The sequence below is a fragment of the Petromyzon marinus genome, chromosome 34 (assembly GCF_048934315.1).
Source record: "Petromyzon marinus isolate PM22_M1 ecotype Great Lakes invasive population chromosome 34, UKy_Petmar_22M1.pri1.0, whole genome shotgun sequence".
In the NCBI taxonomy this organism is placed as follows: Eukaryota; Metazoa; Chordata; class Hyperoartia; order Petromyzontiformes; family Petromyzontidae; genus Petromyzon; species Petromyzon marinus.
The window spans coordinates 809,922-829,282 of record NC_133700.1 but is presented as its reverse complement, the minus strand read 5'-3'; the positions used below and the strand labels follow the sequence as shown (position 1 = coordinate 829,282).

Here is a 19,361-nt window from a genome sequence, read left to right as displayed (position 1 = left end):
AGGGCCAAAGAACCCGCTAATATCCCCCCCCCAACTATCACCTGACCAGCTCAACACTACCTCATCACCCGTCAGCCCACTAGCATCCACTTCACCTGCTAATCACATATACACACTACCATCACTATCACACCATCATCACTATCACCACCAACATCACCTATCATCACTATCACCCCATCATCACTATCACCACCATCATCACTATCACCACCATCATCACTATCATCACTATCACCACCATCATCACTATCACCACCATCATCACTATCATCACTATCACCACCATCATCACTATCACCACCATCACCACCATCATCACTATCATCACTATCACCACCATCATCACTATCACCACTATCACCACCATCATCACTATCACCACTATCACCACCATCATCACTATCACCACCATCATCACTATCATCACTATCACCACCATCATCACTATCACCACCATCATCACTGTCACCACCATCATCACTATCATCACTATCACCACCATCATCACTATCACCACCATCATCACTATCACCACTATCATCACTATCACCACCATCATCACTATCACCACCATCACCACCATCATCACTATCATCACTATCACCACCATCACCACTACTATCACTATCACCACCATCATCACTATCACCACCATCATCACTATCACCACCATCATCACTATCACCACCATCACCACTACCATCACTATCACCACCATCATCACTGTCATCACTATCACCACCATAATCACTATCAACACCATCACCACTACCATCACAATCACCACCATCATCACTATCATCACCATCACCACTATCATCACTATCACCACCATCATCACTATCACCACCATCATCACTATCACCACCATCACCACTACCATCACGATCACCACCATCATCACTATCACCACCATCATCACTATCACCACCATCATCACTATCACCACCATCATCACTATCACCATCATCACCACTACCATCACTATCACCACCATCATCACTTTCATCACCATCACCACTATCATCACTATCACCACCATCACCACTACCATCACTATCACCACCATCATCACTATCACCACCATCATCACTATCACCACCATCATCACTATAATCACTATCACCACCATCATCACTTTCACCACCATCATCACTAAAACCACCATCATCACTCTCACCACCATCATCACTATCACCACTACCATCACTATCACCACCATCATCACTATCACCACCATCATCACTATCACCACCATCATCACTATCACCACCATCACCACTACCACCACTATCACCATCATCATCACTATCACCACCATAATCACTATCACCACCATCATCACTATCACCACCATCATCACTATCATCACTATCACCACCATCATCACTATCACCACCATCATTACTATCACCACCATCATCACTATCACCACTATCACCACCATCACCACCATCATCACTATCATCACTATCACCACCATCATCACTATCACCACTATCATCACTATCACCAACATCATCACTATCACCACCATCACCACTATCACCACCATCATCACTATCATCACTATCACCACCATCATCACTATCACCACTATCACCACCATCATCACTATCACCACTATCACCACCATCATCACTATCACCACCATCATCACTATCATCACTATCACCACCATCATCACTATCACCACCATCATCACTATCACCACCATCATCACTATCATCACTATCACCACCATCATCACTATCACCACCATCATCACTATCATCACTATCACCACCATCACCACTATCACCACCACCATCACTATCACCACTATCACCACCATCACCACCATCATCACTATCACCACCATCATCACTATCATCACTATCACCACCATCATCACTATCACCACTATCACCACCATCATCACTATCACCACTATCACCACCATCATCACTATCACCACTATCACCACCATCACCACTATCACCACCATCATCACCAGCATGACCCTCGCTGTCCCTACAACCAAGTCTGGTACCTGTACCCCCCCACCTGGTACCTGTACCCCCCTCCCCCACCTGGTACCTGTACCCCCCCCCCCCCACCTGGTCCCTGTACCCCCCAGATGGACCACGACCCCCGCAGCCCGTCCTACATCGCCACCCAGGGGCCCCTCCCCCACACGGTCGCCGACTTCTGGCAGGTGATGGTGGTGGTGATGTTGGTGGTGGTGATGGTGGTGATGTTGGTGATGGTGGTGATGGTGATGTCGTGTGGTGATGGTGATGGTGATGTCGTGTGGTGATGTTGGTGATGGTGGTGATGGTGGTGGTGGTGATGGTGATGGTGGTGATGGTGATGGTGGTGATGGTGGTGATGGTGGTCATGGTGGTGATGTCGTGTGGTGATGTTGGTGATGGTGGTGATGTCGTGTGGTGATGTTGGTGATGGTGGTGATGTCGTGTGGTGATGGTGGTGATGGTGATGGTGGTGATGGTGGTGATGTCGTGTGGTGATGTTGGTGATGGTGGTGATGTCGTGTGGTGATGGTGGTGATGGTGGTGATGTCGTGTGGTGATGTTGGTGATGGTGGTGATGTCGTGTGGTGATGTTGGTGATGGTGGTGATGTCGTGTGTTGATGGTGGTGATGGTGATGGTGGTGATGGTGGTGATGTCGTGTGGTGATGTTGGTGATGGTGGTGATGTCGTGTGGTGATGGTGGTGATGGTGATGGTGGTGATGGTGGTGATGTCGTGTGGTGATGTTGGTGATGGTGGTGATGTCGTGTGGTGATGTTGGTGATGGTGGTGATGTCGTGTGGTGATGGTGGTGATGGTGATGGTGGTGATGGTGGTGATGTCGTGTGGTGATGTTGGTGATGGTGGTGATGTCGTGTGGTGATGGTGGTGATGGTGATGGTGGTGATGGTGGTGCTGTCGTGTGGTGATGTTGGTGATGGTGGTGATGTCGTGTGGTGATGGTGGTGATGGTGATGGTGGTGATGTCGTGTGGTGATGGTGGTGATGGTGGTGATGGTGATGGTGGTGATGGTGATGGTGGTGATGGTGGTGATGTCGTGTGGTGATGTCGTGTGGTGATGGTGATGGTGGTGATGTCGTGTGATGGTGGTGATGGTGGTGATGGTGGTGATGTTGGTGATGGTGGTGATGTCGTGTGGTGATGGTGGTGATGGTGGTGATGGTGGTGATGTCGTGTGGTGATGTTGGTGATGGTGGTGATGTCGTGTGGTGATGGTGGTGATGGTGATGGTGGTGATGGTGGTGATGTCGTGTGGTGATGTTGGTGATGGTGGTGATGTCGTGTGGTGATGGTGGTGATGGTGATGGTGGTGATGTCGTGTGGTGATGGTGATGGTGGTGATGGTGGTGATGGTGGTGATGGTGATGGTGGTGATGGTGGTGATGTCGTGTGGTGATGTCGTGTGGTGATGGTGATGGTGGTGATGTCGTGTGGTGATGGTGATGGTGGTGATGGTGATGGTGGTGATGGTGATGGTGGTGATGGTGGTGATGTCGTGTGGTGATGGTGGTGATGGTGATGGTGGTGATGGTGGTGATGTCGTGTGGTGATGGTGGTGATGGTGATGGTGGTGATGGTGGTGATGGTGATGGTGGTGATGGTGGTGATGTCGTGTGGTGATGTCGTGTGGTGATGGTGATGGTGGTGATGTCGTGTGGTGATGGTGATGGTGGTGATGTTGGTGATGGTGGTGATGTCGTGTGGTGATGGTGATGGTGGTGATGTTGGTGATGGTGGTGATGTCGTGTGGTGATGGTGATGGTGGTGATGGTGGTGATGTCGTGTGGTGGTGATGGTGGTGATGTCGTGTGGTGATGGTGGTGATGGTGGTGATGTCGTGTGGTGATGGTGATGGTGGTGATGGTGATGGTGGTGATGGTGGTGATGGTGGTGATGTCGCGTGGTGATAGTGATGGTGGTGATGTCGTGTGGTGATGGTGGTGATGGTGGTGATGGTGGTGATGTCGTGTGGTGATGGTGATGGTGGTGATGTTGGTGATGGTGGTGATGTCGTGTGGTGATGGTGGTGATGGTGATGGTGGTGATGGTGGTGATGGTGATGGTGGTGATGGTGGTGATGTCGTGTGGTGATGGTGGTGATGGTGGTGATGTCGTGTGGTGATGGTGATGGTGGTGATGGTGATGGTGGTGATGGTGGTGATGGTGGTGATGTCGCGTGGTGATAGTGATGGTGGTGGTGGTGATGGTGGTGATGGTGGTGATGTCGTGTGGTGATGGTGATGTCGTGTGGTGATGGTGGTGATGTTGGTGATGGTGGTGATGTCGTGTGGTGATGGTGGTGATGGTGGTGATGGTGATGATGGTGATGTGTGGTGATGGTGATGGTGGTGATGGTGATGTTGGTGATGGTGGTGATGTCGTGTGGTGGTGATGTCGTGTGGTGATGTCGTGTGGTGATGTCGTGTGGTTATGTCGTGTGGTGATGGTGGTGATGTCGTGTGGTGATGTTGGTGATGTCGTGTGGTGATGGTGATGTTGGTGGTGGTGATGGTGGTGATGGTGGTGATGTCGTGTGGTGATGGTGATGTCGTGTGGTGATGGTGGTGATGTTGGTGATGGTGGTGATGTCGTGTGGTGATGGTGGTGATGGTGGTGATGGTGATGTTGGTGATGGTGGTGATGTCGTGTGGTGGTGATGTCGTGTGGTGATGTCGTGTGGTGATGTCGTGTGGTGATGTCGTGTGGTGATGGTGGTGATGTCGTGTGGTGATGTTGGTGATGTCGTGTGGTGATGGTGATGTTGGTGGTGATGTTGGTGGTGATGTTGGTGATGTCGTGTGGTGATGGTGGTGATGATGATGTTGGTGATGTCGTGTGGTGATGGTGGTGATGATGATGTTGGTGATGTCGTGTGGTGATGGTGGTGATGTCGTGTGGTGATGGTGGTGATGACGTGTGGTGATGGTGGTGATGACGTGTGGTGATGGTGGTGATGATGGTGATGTCGTGTGGTGATGGTGATGTTGGTGGTGATGATGTTGGTGATGTCGTGTGGTGATGATGTTGTGGTGGTGATGGTGGTGATGTCGTGTGGTGATGGTGGTGATGGTGATGTTGGTGGTGATGATGATGTTGGTGGTGATGATGGTGATGATGTTGATGATGATGATGTTGGTTGTGATGGTGCAGATGATGTGGGAGCAAGGCTGTGTGGTGCTCGTGATGGTGATGGTAATGTTTGTGATGATGATGTTGGTGATCATGTTGATGATTGTGGTGATGTTGGTGATGGTGGTGATATTGGTTATGATTTTGATGACGATGGCGGTGCTGATGTTGGTGATGATGATGGTGCTAATGATTATGGTGGTGATGGTGCAGATGGTGTGGGAGCATGACTGCGTGGTGCTGGTGATGGTAATGTTTGTGATGATGTTGGTGGTAATAATGTTGACGATGTTGATGGTGGTGATCATGTTGATGATGGTAGTGATGTTGGTGATGATGATGGTGTTAATGACGATGGTGATGGTGCAGATGGTGTGGGAGCAAGGCTGCGTGGTGGTGATGTTGGTGATGATGTTGGTGATGGTGGTGGTGATGTTGGTTGTGATCATGTTGATGATGTTGATGATGTTTGTGATGATGGTGTTAATGACGATGGTGATGGTACAGATGGTGTGGGAGCAAGGCTGCGTGGTGGTGATGTTAGTGATGATGTTGGTGATGGTGGTGGTGATGTTGGTGGTGATCATGTTGATGATGGTGGTGATGTTGGTGATGATGATGGTGTTAATGACGATGGTGGTGGTGATGGTACAGATGGTGTGGGAGCAAGGCTGCGTGGTGCTGGTGATGGTGATGATGTTGGTGATGGTGGTGGTGATGTTGGTGGTGATCATGTTGATGATGTTGGTGATGATGGTGTTAATGACGATGGTGGTGGTGATGGTGCAGATGGTGTGGGAGCAAGGCTGCGTGGTGCTCGTGATGGTAATGTTTGTGATGATGTTGGTGATGGTGGTGGTGATGTTGATGTTGTTGGTGATGATGGTGTTAATGACGATGGTGATGGTACAGATGGTGTGGGAGCAAGGCTGCGTGGTGCTCGTGATGGTAATGGTTGTGATGATGTTGGTGATGATGTTGGTGATGGTGGTGGTGATGTTGATGTTGTTGGTGATGATGGTGTTAATGACGATGGTGGTGGTGATGGTGCAGATGGTGTGGGAGCAGGGCTGCGTGGTGCTGGTGATGCTCACACCGCTGAGTGAGAACGGCGTGAGGCAGTGCCAGCGTTATTGGCCCGACGAGGGCTCCAACCTCTACCACATCTACGAGGTTCCCACAAACGCACCCCACCCCACCCTCGCCCCCACACAGCCCTCGGCGAGCGCCTGCCGAGGCCGCCTTTGTCTCCCCAGTGGCGAGTCCAGGTATCTGTTTCGTGCTGAGTCGACCTAGGGGAGGCCCAGTGATGTTGGAGGTGAGCGGGGATCGAACTCCGGTGTCCGCGTTCGTAGAGCGAGCGCAGCAGTGCGCACACAGAGAGCCACCATAACACAACAACAACAACTACAACACGACCACAGCAGCAACAACTACAACCACAGTGAGATCCACAACAACAACTACAACCACAGTGAGATCCACAACACAACACAACAACTACAACCACAGTGAGATCCACAACACAACAACAACTACAACCACAGTGAGATCCACAACACAACAACAACTACAACCACAGTGAGATCCACAACACAACAACAACAACTACAACACGACCACAGTGAGATCCACAACAACAACATTAACACGACTACAGCAGCAACAACTACAACCACAGTGAGATCCACAACACAACAACAACAACTACAACCACAGTGAGATCCACAACAACAACACGACCACAGTGAGATCCACAACAACAACAATAACACGACTACAGCAGCAACAACTACAACCACAGTGAGATCCACAACTCAACAACAACACAACAACAACAACAACTACGACCACAGTGAGATCCACAACACAACAACAACACGACCACAGTGAGATCCACAACAACAACTACAACACGACCACAGCAGCAACAACTACAACCACAGTGAGATCCACAACACAACAACAACAACTACAACCACAGTGAGATCCACAACACAACAACAACTACAACCACAGTGAGATCCACAACACAACAACAACAACTACAACCACAGTGAGATCCACAACAACAACACGACCACAGTGAGATCCACAACAACAACAATAACACGACTACAGCAGCAACAACTACAACCACAGTGAGATCCACAACTCAACAACAACACAACAACAACTACGACCACAGTGAGATCCACAACACAACAACAACACGACCACAGTGAGATCCACAACACAACAACAACACGACCACAGTGAGATCCACAACAACAACTACAACACGACCACAGCAGCAACAACTACAACCACAGTGAGATCCACAACACAACAACAACAACTACAACCACAGTGAGATCCACAACACAACAACAACTACAACCACAGTGAGATCCACAACACAACAACAACAACTACAACCACAGTGAGATCCACAACAACAACACGACCACAGTGAGATCCACAACAACAACAATAACACGACTACAGCAGCAACAACTACAACCACAGTGAGATCCACAACTCAACAACAACACAACAACAACAACAACTACGACCACAGTGAGATCCACAACACAACAACAACACGACCACAGTGAGATCCACAACAACAACTACAACACGACCACAGCAGCAACAACTACAACCACAGTGAGATCCACAACACAACAACAACAACTACAACCACAGTGAGATCCACAACACAACAACAACTACAACCACAGTGAGATCCACAACACAACAACAACACAACAACTACAACCACAGTGAGATCCACAACAACAACAACAACTACAACCACAGTGAGATCCACAACACAACAACAACTACAACAACAACAACACGACCACAGTGAGATCCACAACACAACAACAACAACGAAATGGCAGCGACGTCACCGCGGCGCTTGTGCCAGGCTAGGTGCACTCCGAAGCCACATGAAGCGTCGAATGCTCACTGCTGGCAGGAGGTCACGGGACAGACCCAGGTGCTGTGGGTTGACTGATGTGCCAGGCTAGGTGCAGGAGGTCACGGGACAGACCCAGGTGGTATGGATTGACTGATGTGCCAGGCTAGGTGCAGGAGGTCACGGGACAGACCCAGGTGCTATGGGTTGACTGATGTGCCAGGCTAGATGCAGGAGGTCACCGGACAGACCCAGGTGCTGTGGGTTGACTGATGTGCCAGGCTAGGTGCAGGAGGTCACGGGACAGACCCAGGTGATATGGATTGACTGATGTGCCAGGCTAGGTGCAAGAGGTCACGGGACAGACCCAGGTGCTATGGGTTGACTGATGTGCCAGGCTAGGTGCAGGAGGTCACCGGACAGACCCAGGTGCTGTGGGTTGACTGATGTGCCAGGCTAGGTGCAGGAGGTCACGGGACAGACCCAGGTGATATGGATTGACTGATGTGCCAGGCTAGGTGCAAGAGGTCACGGGACAGACCCAGGTGCTATGGGTTGACTGATGTGCCAGGCTAGGTGCAGGAGGTCACGGGACAGACCCAGGTGCTATGGGTTGACTGAGATGTGTGAGCCCGCCCACACATACACACACACACACAAACACACGCACGTGTGCGTGACCTCCGCGTGACCTCCGCGTGACCTCCGCGCGACCCCCGGCAGGTGAACCTGGTGTCGGAGCACATCTGGTGCGAGGACTTCCTGGTCCGCAGCTTCTACCTGAAGAACATCCGCAGTGGGGAGACGCGCACCCTCACGCAGTTCCACTTCCTGAGCTGGCCCGACCACGCCGTGCCCGCGTCCACACGCTCGCTGCTCGACTTCCGCAGGTGGGCGGGCGACAAAGCCGCCGTGGGCGGGCGACAAAGCCGCCGTGGGCGGGCGACAAAGCCGCCGTGGGCGGGCGACAAAGCCGCCGTGGGCGGGCGACAAAGCCGCCGTGGGCGGGCGACAAAGCCGCCGTGGGCGGGCGACAAAGCCGCCGTGGGCGGGCGGCCTCCACCCGCACGCCGGGCCCAGCGCGCATTGACGCTGGCACGGCGCTTGCCCCTGATGATGTTTTATACACACGGAGACATGGAGCCACACAGCACAAATACACACAGCAGAGACAAAGATCCCCCGTATAGCCCGTAACACCTATGAAGGCCAGACCCGCAAACGAGGGGATGCGTGACCAGCACTACGCCCGGACGCCTTTGTCTCCCCACACACAGCAGCAGGTACTCATTTGAGGCTGAGTCGACCTAGGGGAGGCCCAGGACCGGTTCAGATAATCGTCACTGATTTTGGCCATGAGCAGGAATCGAACTCGGGTCACCAGATTTGTAGCGCAGCGTAGCGCTAACCACTACACCACTGCTCCCCTATACACAACACGGCACACACAGCACACACACAGCACACACAGCACACACACACACAGCACACACACACAGCACACACAGCTCACACACACAGCACACACACACGGCACACACACAGCACACACACACAGCACACACACACGGCACACACACAGCACACACACACGGCACACACACAGCACACATACACACACACAGCACACACACACAGCACACACACAGCACACACACAGCACACACACACAGCACACACACAGCACACACACAGCACACACAGCACACACACACGGCACACACACAGCACACACACACGGCACACACACAGCACACACACAGCACACACACACAGCACACACACAGCACACACACACAGCACACATACAGCACACACACACAGCACACACAGCACACACACAGCACACACACACAGCACACACACACAGCACACACACACAGCACACACACAGCACACACACAGCACACACACACAGCACACACACACAGCACACACACAGCACACACACAGCACACACACACAGCACACACACACGGCACACACAGCACACACACAGCACACACGGCACACACACACACACGGCACACACACACACACGGCACACACACACACACGGCACACACACACACACGGCACACACACACACACGGCACACACACACACACGGCACACACACACACACGGCACACACACGGCACACACACACACGGCACACACACAGCACAGCTCCAGGGTCCTCATGAGAGAGAGGAGCTCGCAAACTCCCCACTTCTGGTGGCCCTCCGAGGAGGCCCTTCCACGTCGCCACCGATCGGCGGCCGCCGCCGCCGCCGCCGCCGTGGGCTGGCGGCCCAGAGCCGGCGCCGTGCGTGGCTGTGGCCGATATCATTTTTGTGACCTGCAGCTTGTACCCTCGCCGCCCAGTTGCATAGTCACAAAAGTGATCATCGGAGGCAGCCGCCCTCCGCACACCTACAGCCAACGCGCACCCTGCAGGAGGAGCGAGCAGTGAGGAGGAGTGAGGAGCGAGGAGGAGTGAGGAGTGAGGAGCGAGGAGGAGCAAGGAGTGAGGAGGAGTGAGGATTGAGGAGTGAGGAGGAGTGAGAAGGAGCAAGGAGTGAGGAGGAGCAAGGACGAGTGAGGAGGAGTGAGGAGGAGTGAGGAGTAGTGAGAAGTGAGGAGCGAGGAGGGAGGGGGAGTGAGAAGGAGTGAGGAGTGAGAAGTGGTGAGGAGGAGTGAGAAGGAGCAAGGAGTGAGGAGGAGCAAGGAGGAGTGAGGAGGAGCGAGGAGCGAGAAGGAATGACAAGTGAGGAGATGCGAGGAGTAGTGATGAGGAGTGATGAGTGAGGAGTGAGAAGTGATGAGGAGTGAGGAGTGATGAGTGAGGAGGAGCGAGGAGGAATGAGAAGTGATGAGGAGTGAGAAGTGATGAGGAGTGAGGAGTGATGAGGAGTGAGAAGTGATGAGGAGTGAGGAGTGATGAGTGAGGAGCAAGGACGAGCGAGGAGGAGTGAGGAGGAGTGAGGAGGAATGAGAAGTGAGCAGGTGCGAGGAGTGATGAGGAGTGATGAGTGAGGAGGAGTGAGGAGGAGTGAGGAGTGATAAGTGAGGAGGAGTGAGAAGTGAGGAGCGAGGAGGAGTGATGCGGAGTTAGGAGTGATTAGAAGTGAGGAGGAGTGATGAGAAGTGATGAGGAGTGATGAGATACCGGGCACTGCTCAGTGGCTCACGACGCTCAATGCTGAGCGTCAGCTCAGGGTCACAGGTCACAGGTCACAGGTCACCAGTCACAGGTCACCAGTCACAGGTCACCAGTCACAGGTCACCGGTCACCAGTCACAGGTCACCAGTCACAGGTCACCAGTCACAGGTCACAGGTCACCAGTCACAGGTCACCAGTCACAGGTCACCAATCACCAGTCACAGGTCACAGGTCACCAGTCACAGGTCACCAGTCACAGGTCACCAATCACCAGTCACAGGTCACAGGTCACCAGTCACAGGTCACCAGTCACAGGTCACCAGTCACAGGTCAACAGTCACCAGTCACAGGTCACAGGTCATCAGTCACAGGTCACCAGTCACAGGTCACCAGTCACAGGTCACAGGTCACCAGTCACAGGTCACCAGTCACAGGTCACCAGTCACAGGTCACCAGTCACCGGTCACAGGTCACCAGTCACAGGTCACCAGTCACAGGTCACAGGTCACCGGTCACCAGTCACAGGTCACAGGTCACCAGTCACAGGTCACCAGTCACAGGTCACCAGTCACAGGTCACCAGTCACAGGTCACAGGTCACCAATCACAGGTCACAGGTCACAGGTCACCGGTCACAGGTCACCAGTCACAGGTCACCAGTCACAGGTCACAGATCAAAAGTCACCAGTCACAGGTCACCAGTGACAGGTCACAAGTCACCAGTCACAGGTCACAGGTCAACAGTCACAGGTCACAGGTCACAGGTCACCAGTCACAGGTCACCAGTCACAGGTCACCAGTCACAGGTCACCAGTCACAGGTCACCAATCACCAGTCACAGGTCACCAGTCACAGGTCACCAGTCACAGGTCACCAGTCACAGGTCACAGGTCACCAGTCACAGGTCACCAGTCACAGGACACCAGTTACAGGTCACAGGTCACCAGTCACAGGTCACCAGTCACAGGTCACAGGTCACCAATCACAGGTCACCAGTCACAGGTCACCAGTCACAGGTCACAGGTCACCAGTCACAGGTCACCAGTCACAGGTCACCAGTCACAGGTCACAGGTCACCAGTTACAGGTCACCAGTCACAGGTCACCAGTCACAGGTCACAGGTCACCAGTCACAGGTGACCAATTCCAGTGGGAGGGGCAGTCCATGAATGACGTCACGCACCTCGGGGGGGGGGGGGGTGGTCAGACATTTGTGACGATGTGTGACGAGGGGGGGAGGGAGGGGAGGGGTTGAGAAATCTGACGTCACATCAAAATGCGCAACTTTAAACAAATATAAACAACACGTTCTACTAGTTAATGAAAATATAATTGTTATAACCACTAATTTTATTAATTTTAATTATTAACTACTTGATTATTTAAATTTTCTAAGGTCACCTTTTATTTATTCCGCGAAGGAGGATTTTGCTTCTCCATGGGAGAATGGAGAAGCAAACATTTTGTACATTTTTTTAAATGATTGTTATTAAACATTTCCATTTTAATTATTCTAACAGGGCTTTTTATTCTGTGGAACGAATCTGCGATTGATATAATTGTACTCTCCATTTCGCTTCGTTCTACTACTAAGTATGTTTTTTATAGTTATAATTACTTTTAATATTGTATAATTATAAGAGAATTTCAATATAACATTCTGAACGTCTGCAGTTTCAGTTAGACGTTGAATATTTTCAACATCAGAGCGCAGCGCCACATTAAATACGCACTGCAATGACAATAGTTTAAAGCGATTTGAAGCGTGTTCTATCTTCAAAATGGAAATATATTTTTTTGGGGGGGGGGGCAGAGCTTTGTGACGTCATATTTGAGGGGGGGGGGGTCTGACTTTCTGTGACGCCGTGTGACGAGGGGGGGTCAAAAATCTTCCCAAACCACGTGACGTGTTTTATGGACGACGGCCCCTGTGATTGGAGCAGCAGGCGGTGCCCCGCTCCCCACGCCTCGTGAGGGCGCGCCACGAGGCCCACCACAGCCCGGGCCGAGCCACCGCCGTTGACGCGGCTGCTGGGGGGGCGCTGGAGTTGAGGGGGGGCGCTGGAGTTGAGGGGGGGCGGTGGAGTTGAGGGGGGGCGGTGGAGTTGAGGGGGGGCGCTGGAGTTGAGGGGGGGCGGTGGAGTTGAGGGGGGAGGTGGAGTTGAGGGGGGCGGTGGAGTTGAGGGGGGAGGTGGAGTTGAGGGGGGCGGTGGAGTTGAGGGGGGGCGGTGGAGTTGAGGGGGGGCGGTGGAGTTGAGGGGGGCGCTGGAGTTGGGGACCTGCCAGCGGTGTTCAACTCCTCCGTTGCCGGGGTGGCGGCGGCGGTGGAGCAGCGCTGGCGACCCGGCTTGGGCGGCTGCAGACGGCGCCGCCGCCGCCGCCCGGTGGCTGCTGCTGCTGGTGGTGGTGCTGGTGGTGGTGCTGCTGGTGGTTGGTGGTGGTGGTGGTGCTGGTGGTGGTGCTGGTGGTGGTGGTGGTGCTGGTGGTGGTGGTGCTGGTGGTGGTGGTGGTGCTGGTGGTGGTGGTGCTGGTGGTGGTGGTGCTGGTGGTGCTGCTGCTGGTGGTGGTGGTGGTGCTGGTGGTGGTGGTGGTGCTGGTGGTGCTGGTGGTGGTGGTGGTGCTGGTGGTGCTGGTGGTGGTGGTGGTGCTGCTGCTGCTGCCGGTGCCAGTGGTTCCCCAGCGCCGGCACCAGCAGCGTCGAAGTTGCCGTGACAACGACGTGCGGTGTTGTTGTTGTTGCCGTGACAGCGACGTGTGGTGACGTTGTTTTTGCTCTCTCTGTGTGGCGACGTCAGCCTCAATGTTACCATGGCGACCCATGACTCGGTGTCTCCATGGTTACACGTGTCTCCGTGTTTCTATGGTAACCCATGACCGTGTCTCCATGGTGACCAGATGTCTCAGTAACAAGCGTCTCCCTGTGATGGCGAGTGTCTCCGTGTGTCTCCATGAGTCTCGTCGTAGCGGCCCTCCAAGTTGCTTTGGTGTCTCCAAACATGGAGACACGGTAACATGTCCCCAATGTTTCCATGGTGATCTGTCTCCGTGGTAACACACCTCCATGGCAACGTCTCTCCGATAACGTCGCCATGGTAACGACAATACGTGGTAATGTCTCCTTGGTAACGAGTATCTGTGGTAACGCGTCTCCGTGGTAACGCGTGTCCGTGGTAACGCGTCTCCGTGGTAACGCGTCCCCGTGGTAACGTGTCTCCATGGTAACGCGTCTCCGTGGTAACGCGTCCCCGTGGTAACGCGTCTCCGTGGTAACGCGTCCCCGTGGTAACGCGTCCCTGTGGTAACGCGTCCCCGTGGTAACGTGTCTCCATGGTAACGCGTCCCCGTGGTAACGCATCTCCGTGGTAACGCGTCTCCATGGTAACACGTCTCCGTGGTAACGTGTCCCATGCAGGAAGGTGAACAAGTGTTACCGTGGCCGCTCTTGTCCCATCATCATCCACTGCAGGTGACACCCAGCACTCAGCACTCAGCACCCAGCACCCTGCAGTCATCATTCCCTTGCACTCATCATCCCCTGCACCCAGCACCCTGCACTCATCATCCCCTTGACTCAGCACCCTGCACTCATCATTCCCCTGCACTCATCATCCCCTGCATTCATCATCACCTGCACTCAGCACCCTGCATTCAGCACCCTGCACTCAGCACCCTGCATTCATCATCACCTGCACTCAGCACCCTGCATTCAGCACCCTGCACTCAGCACCCTGCATTCATCATCACCTGCACTCAGCACCCTGCATTCAGCACCCTGCACTCAGCACCCTGCGCTCATCATTCCCCTGCACTCAGCACCCTGCACTCAATCCCCTGCACCCAGCACCCTGTACTCAGCACCCTGCACCCAGCACTCATCATCACACGCACCCAGCAGCCTGCACTCATTATCCGCAACACCCTGCACTCATCAATCCCCTGCACCCTGCACATTCCGCTCATCACCCAGCACAAGGCCCGTGTTGATTACGATCCTAATCCCCGGCCCCCACCTCTGCCCGGTAGCGACGGGGCAGGGAGGACGGGCACCTACCTGCTCATCGACATGGTGCTTAACCGCATGACCAAGGGTGAGGGCAACGCCACACCGGGACCCCACGGGGACCACACAGAGACCACATGGAGACCACACGGGGACCACACGGGGACCACACAGAGACCACATGGGGACCACACAGAGACCACACAGAGACCACACGGGGTCCACACAGAGACCACACAGAGACCACACAGAGACCACACAGAGACCACACGGGGTCCACACAGAGACCACACAGAGACCACACAGAGACCACACAGAGACCACACGGGGTCCACACAGAGACCACACAGAGACCACACAGAGACTACACAGAGACCACACAGAGACCACACGGAGACCACACAGAGACCACACAGAGACCACACAGAGACCACACAGAGACCACACAGAGACCACATGGGGACCACACGGGGACCACACAGAGACCACACAGAGACCACATAGAGACCACATGGGGACCACACAGAGACCACACAGAGACCACATGGGGACCACACAGAGACCACACAGAGACCACACAGAGACCACACGGGGACCACACAGAGACCACACAGAGGACACACAGAGATCACACAGAGACCACATGGGGACCACACAGAGACCACACAGAGACCACACAGAGACCACACAGAGACCACACGGGGTCCACACAGAGACCACACAGAGACCACACGGGGTCCACACAGAGACCACACAGAGACCACACAGAGACCACATGGGGACCACACGGGGTCCACACAGAGACCACACGGAGACCACACGGAGACCACACAGAGACCACACAGAGACCACACGGGGTCCACACAGAGACCACACGGGGACCACACGGAGACCACACAGAGACCACACGGAGACCACACAGAGACCACACGGGGACCACACAGAGACCACACAGAGACCACACAGAGACAACACAGAGACCACACGGGGACCACACAGAGACCACACAGAGACCACACAGAGACCACACGGGGACCACATGGGGACCACACAGAGACCACACAGAGACCACACAGAGACCACACGGGGTCCACACAGAGACCACACAGAGACCACACAGAGACAACACAGAGACCACACAGAGACCACACAGAGACCACACAGAGACCACACAGAGACCACACAGAGACCACACAGAGACCACACGGGGTCCACACAGAGACCACACAGAGACCACACGGGGACAACACAGAGACCACATGGGGACCACACGGGGACCACACAGAGACCACACAGAGACCACACGGGGACCACACAGAGACCACACGGGGACCACACAGAGACCACACAGAGACCACACGGGGTCCACACAGAGACCACACGGGGTCCACACAGAGACCACACAGAGACCACACGGGGACCACACAGAGACCACACGGGGACCACACGGAGACCACACAGAGACCACACAGAGACCACACAGAGACCACATGGGGACCACACAGAGACCACACAGAGACCACACAGAGACCACACGGGGACCACACAGAGACCACACGGGGACCACACAGAGACCACACAGAGACCACACAGAGACCACATGGGACCACACAGAGACCACACAGAGACCACACAGAGACCACACAGAGACCACACAGAGACCACACAGAGACCACACGGGGTCCACACAGAGACCACACAGAGACCACACGGGGACCACACGGGGACCACACAGAGACCACACAGAGACCACACAGAGACCACACAGAGACCACACGGGGTCCACACAGAGACCACACAGAGACCACACGGGGACCACACAGAGACCACACGGGGACCACACAGAGACCACACAGAGACCACACAGAGACCACATGGGACCACACAGAGACCACACAGAGACCACACGGGGTCCACACGGGGCCCACACAGAGACCACACGGAGACCACACAGAGACCACACAGAGACCACACGGGGTCCACACGGCTGGCCCCGCGGCTGGGAGCACAATGTGTGTTGGCCTCTTTCCGTGTGCCGGAGGCAGCCTGGGAGGCCCTGGGAGTGTGCCCACTCGTGGCCTCCACGGATGGCCGTGAACCCCAGATGAGAGATGTGCACATTAGGAGATAAACATTCCGTGTTTACGAATTCTTGCACATTATGTTAACTATTTATCGTGTTTAGCGTCGAACTAGGAGCCAGATCTAACGCAGAGGGAGAGAGAGGCCTTGCCTACGAACATCCGTTAGTTAATCATAATTGGTTCAGACTGAATGTGGAAATGGGAAACACAAGCATGTTCTTGTGTTCAATAAACGTTTGTGAAAGTGTGCACTCCCAGAAGGCCGTGTGGTCGGTTGGGTGGATAAAATAATACTTTGACTTCATCCTGAAGTCCACGTCTCTTGCCTCTCAGGCACGAAGGAGATCGACATCGCAGCCACACTGGAGCACATCCGCGACCAGCGTGCAGGCATGGTGCGCACCAAGGTACCAAGAGCCCCCCCCTAGCCCCCCCACCCCTCACCCCCCCACCCCTCACCCCCCCACCCCTCGCCCCCCCCCCAATCCCTCACGCCCCCCACCCCTCACCCTTAACCCCTGCCCCCTTCCCTGTCCCCACAGGAGCAGTTTGAGTTTGCGCTCACAGCTCTGGCTGAAGAGGTGAACGCCATCCTCAAGTCGCTCCCCAAGTGACACGGGCAAGGAGATGGAGGAGGTGGAGGGGGTGGAGTGGCTCATGAGAACGATGCGGAGGTGGAGTACAGGAAGAGGAGAAGGGAAAATTGAAGGAGGTGGATGTGGAGTAAGAGGTGGAAGAGGAGGAGGAAGAGGGGGGGGGGGGTGATGAGGAGCTAGGGTGTGGGGAGGGGGCACAGATACGGGGTTGCAGGGACGGGACGGGAGGAGAGGCGCGGACGTAGAGGTGAAGTGCAGTCGTGACGACACTGCACGTGACTGGGTCTCCCTTTGTGACTGGGTCTCCCTGAGTGACTGGGTCTCCCCGTGTGTCTGGGTCTCCCTTTGTGTCTGGGTCTCCCTGAGTGTCTGGGTCTCCCCGTGTGTCTGGGTCTCCCTTTGTGACTGGGTCTCCCTGAGTGTCTGGGTCTCCCCGTGTGTCTGGGTCTCCCCGTGTGTCTGGGTCTCTCTGAGTGTCTGGGTCTCCCTGAGTGTCTGGGTCTCCCTGAGTGTCTGGGTCTCCCTGTGTGTCTGGGTCTCCCTTTGTGACTGGGTCTCCCTGAGTGACTGGGTCTCCCCGTGTGTCTGGGTCTCCCTTTGTGTCTGGGTCTCCCTGAGTGTCTGGGTCTCCCCGTGTGTCTGGGTCTCCCTGAGTGTCTGGGTCTCCCCGTGTGTCTGGGTCTCTCTGAGTGTCTGGGTCTCCCTGAGTGTCTGGGTCTTTCCGTGTGTCTGGGTCTCCCTTTGTGTCTGGGTCTCGCTGTGTGTCTGGGTCTCCCTGAGTGACTGGGTCTCCCTGAGTGTCTGGGTCTCCCTGAGTGTCTGGGTCTCCCTGAGTGTCTGGGTCTCTCCGTGTGTCTGGGTCTCTCCGTGTGTCTGGGTCTCCCTGTGTGTCTGGGTCTCCCTGAGTGTCTGGGTCTCCCGGAGTGTCTGGGTCTCCCTGAGTGTCTGAGTCTCCCTGAGTGTCTGAGTCTCCCTGAGCGTCTGGGTCTCCCTGAGTGTCTGGGTCTCCCTGAGTGTCTGGGTCTCCCCACTTGTCTGGGTCTCCCTGAGTGTCTGGGTCTCCCCGTGTGTCTGGGTCTCCCTGAGTGTCTGGGTCTCCCTGAGTGTCTGGGTCTCTCCGTGTGTCTGGGTCTCTCCGTGTGTCTGGGTCTCCTTGTGTGTCTGGGTCTCCCTGAGTGTCTGGGTCTCCCGGAGTGTCTGGGTCTCTCCGTGTGTCTGCGTCTCCCTGAGTGTCTGGGTCTCCCTGAGTGTCTGGGTCTCCCTGAGTGTCTGGGTCTCCCGGAGTGTCTGGGTCTCCCTGAGTGTCTGAGTCTCCCTGAGCATCTGGGTCTCCCTGAGTGTCTGGGTCTCCCTGAGTGTCTGGGTCTCCCCACTTGTCTGGGTCTCCCTGAGTGTCTGGGTCTCCCCGTGTGTCTGGGTCTCCCTGAGTGTCTGGGTCTCCCTGAGTGTCTGGGTCTCTCCGTGTG

General features: G+C 54.6%; 1 protein-coding gene across 1 annotated transcript; it reads left to right on the top strand.

The window, feature by feature from the left end:
• Positions 1-2,110: 2,110 nt before the first annotated feature.
• On the top strand, positions 2,111-18,039 carry LOC142929760 (receptor-type tyrosine-protein phosphatase N2-like). The gene is made up of 7 exons (XM_076071597.1): positions 2,111-2,200; positions 6,221-6,340; positions 8,796-8,962; positions 14,628-14,681; positions 15,239-15,303; positions 17,633-17,706; positions 17,842-18,039. The coding sequence occupies exons 1-7, from the start codon at positions 2,123-2,125 to the stop codon at positions 17,911-17,913; spliced, it is 630 nt and encodes a 209-aa protein (XP_075927712.1). The 5' UTR covers positions 2,111-2,122; the 3' UTR covers positions 17,914-18,039.
• The last annotated feature ends 1,322 nt before the right edge of the window (positions 18,040-19,361 follow it).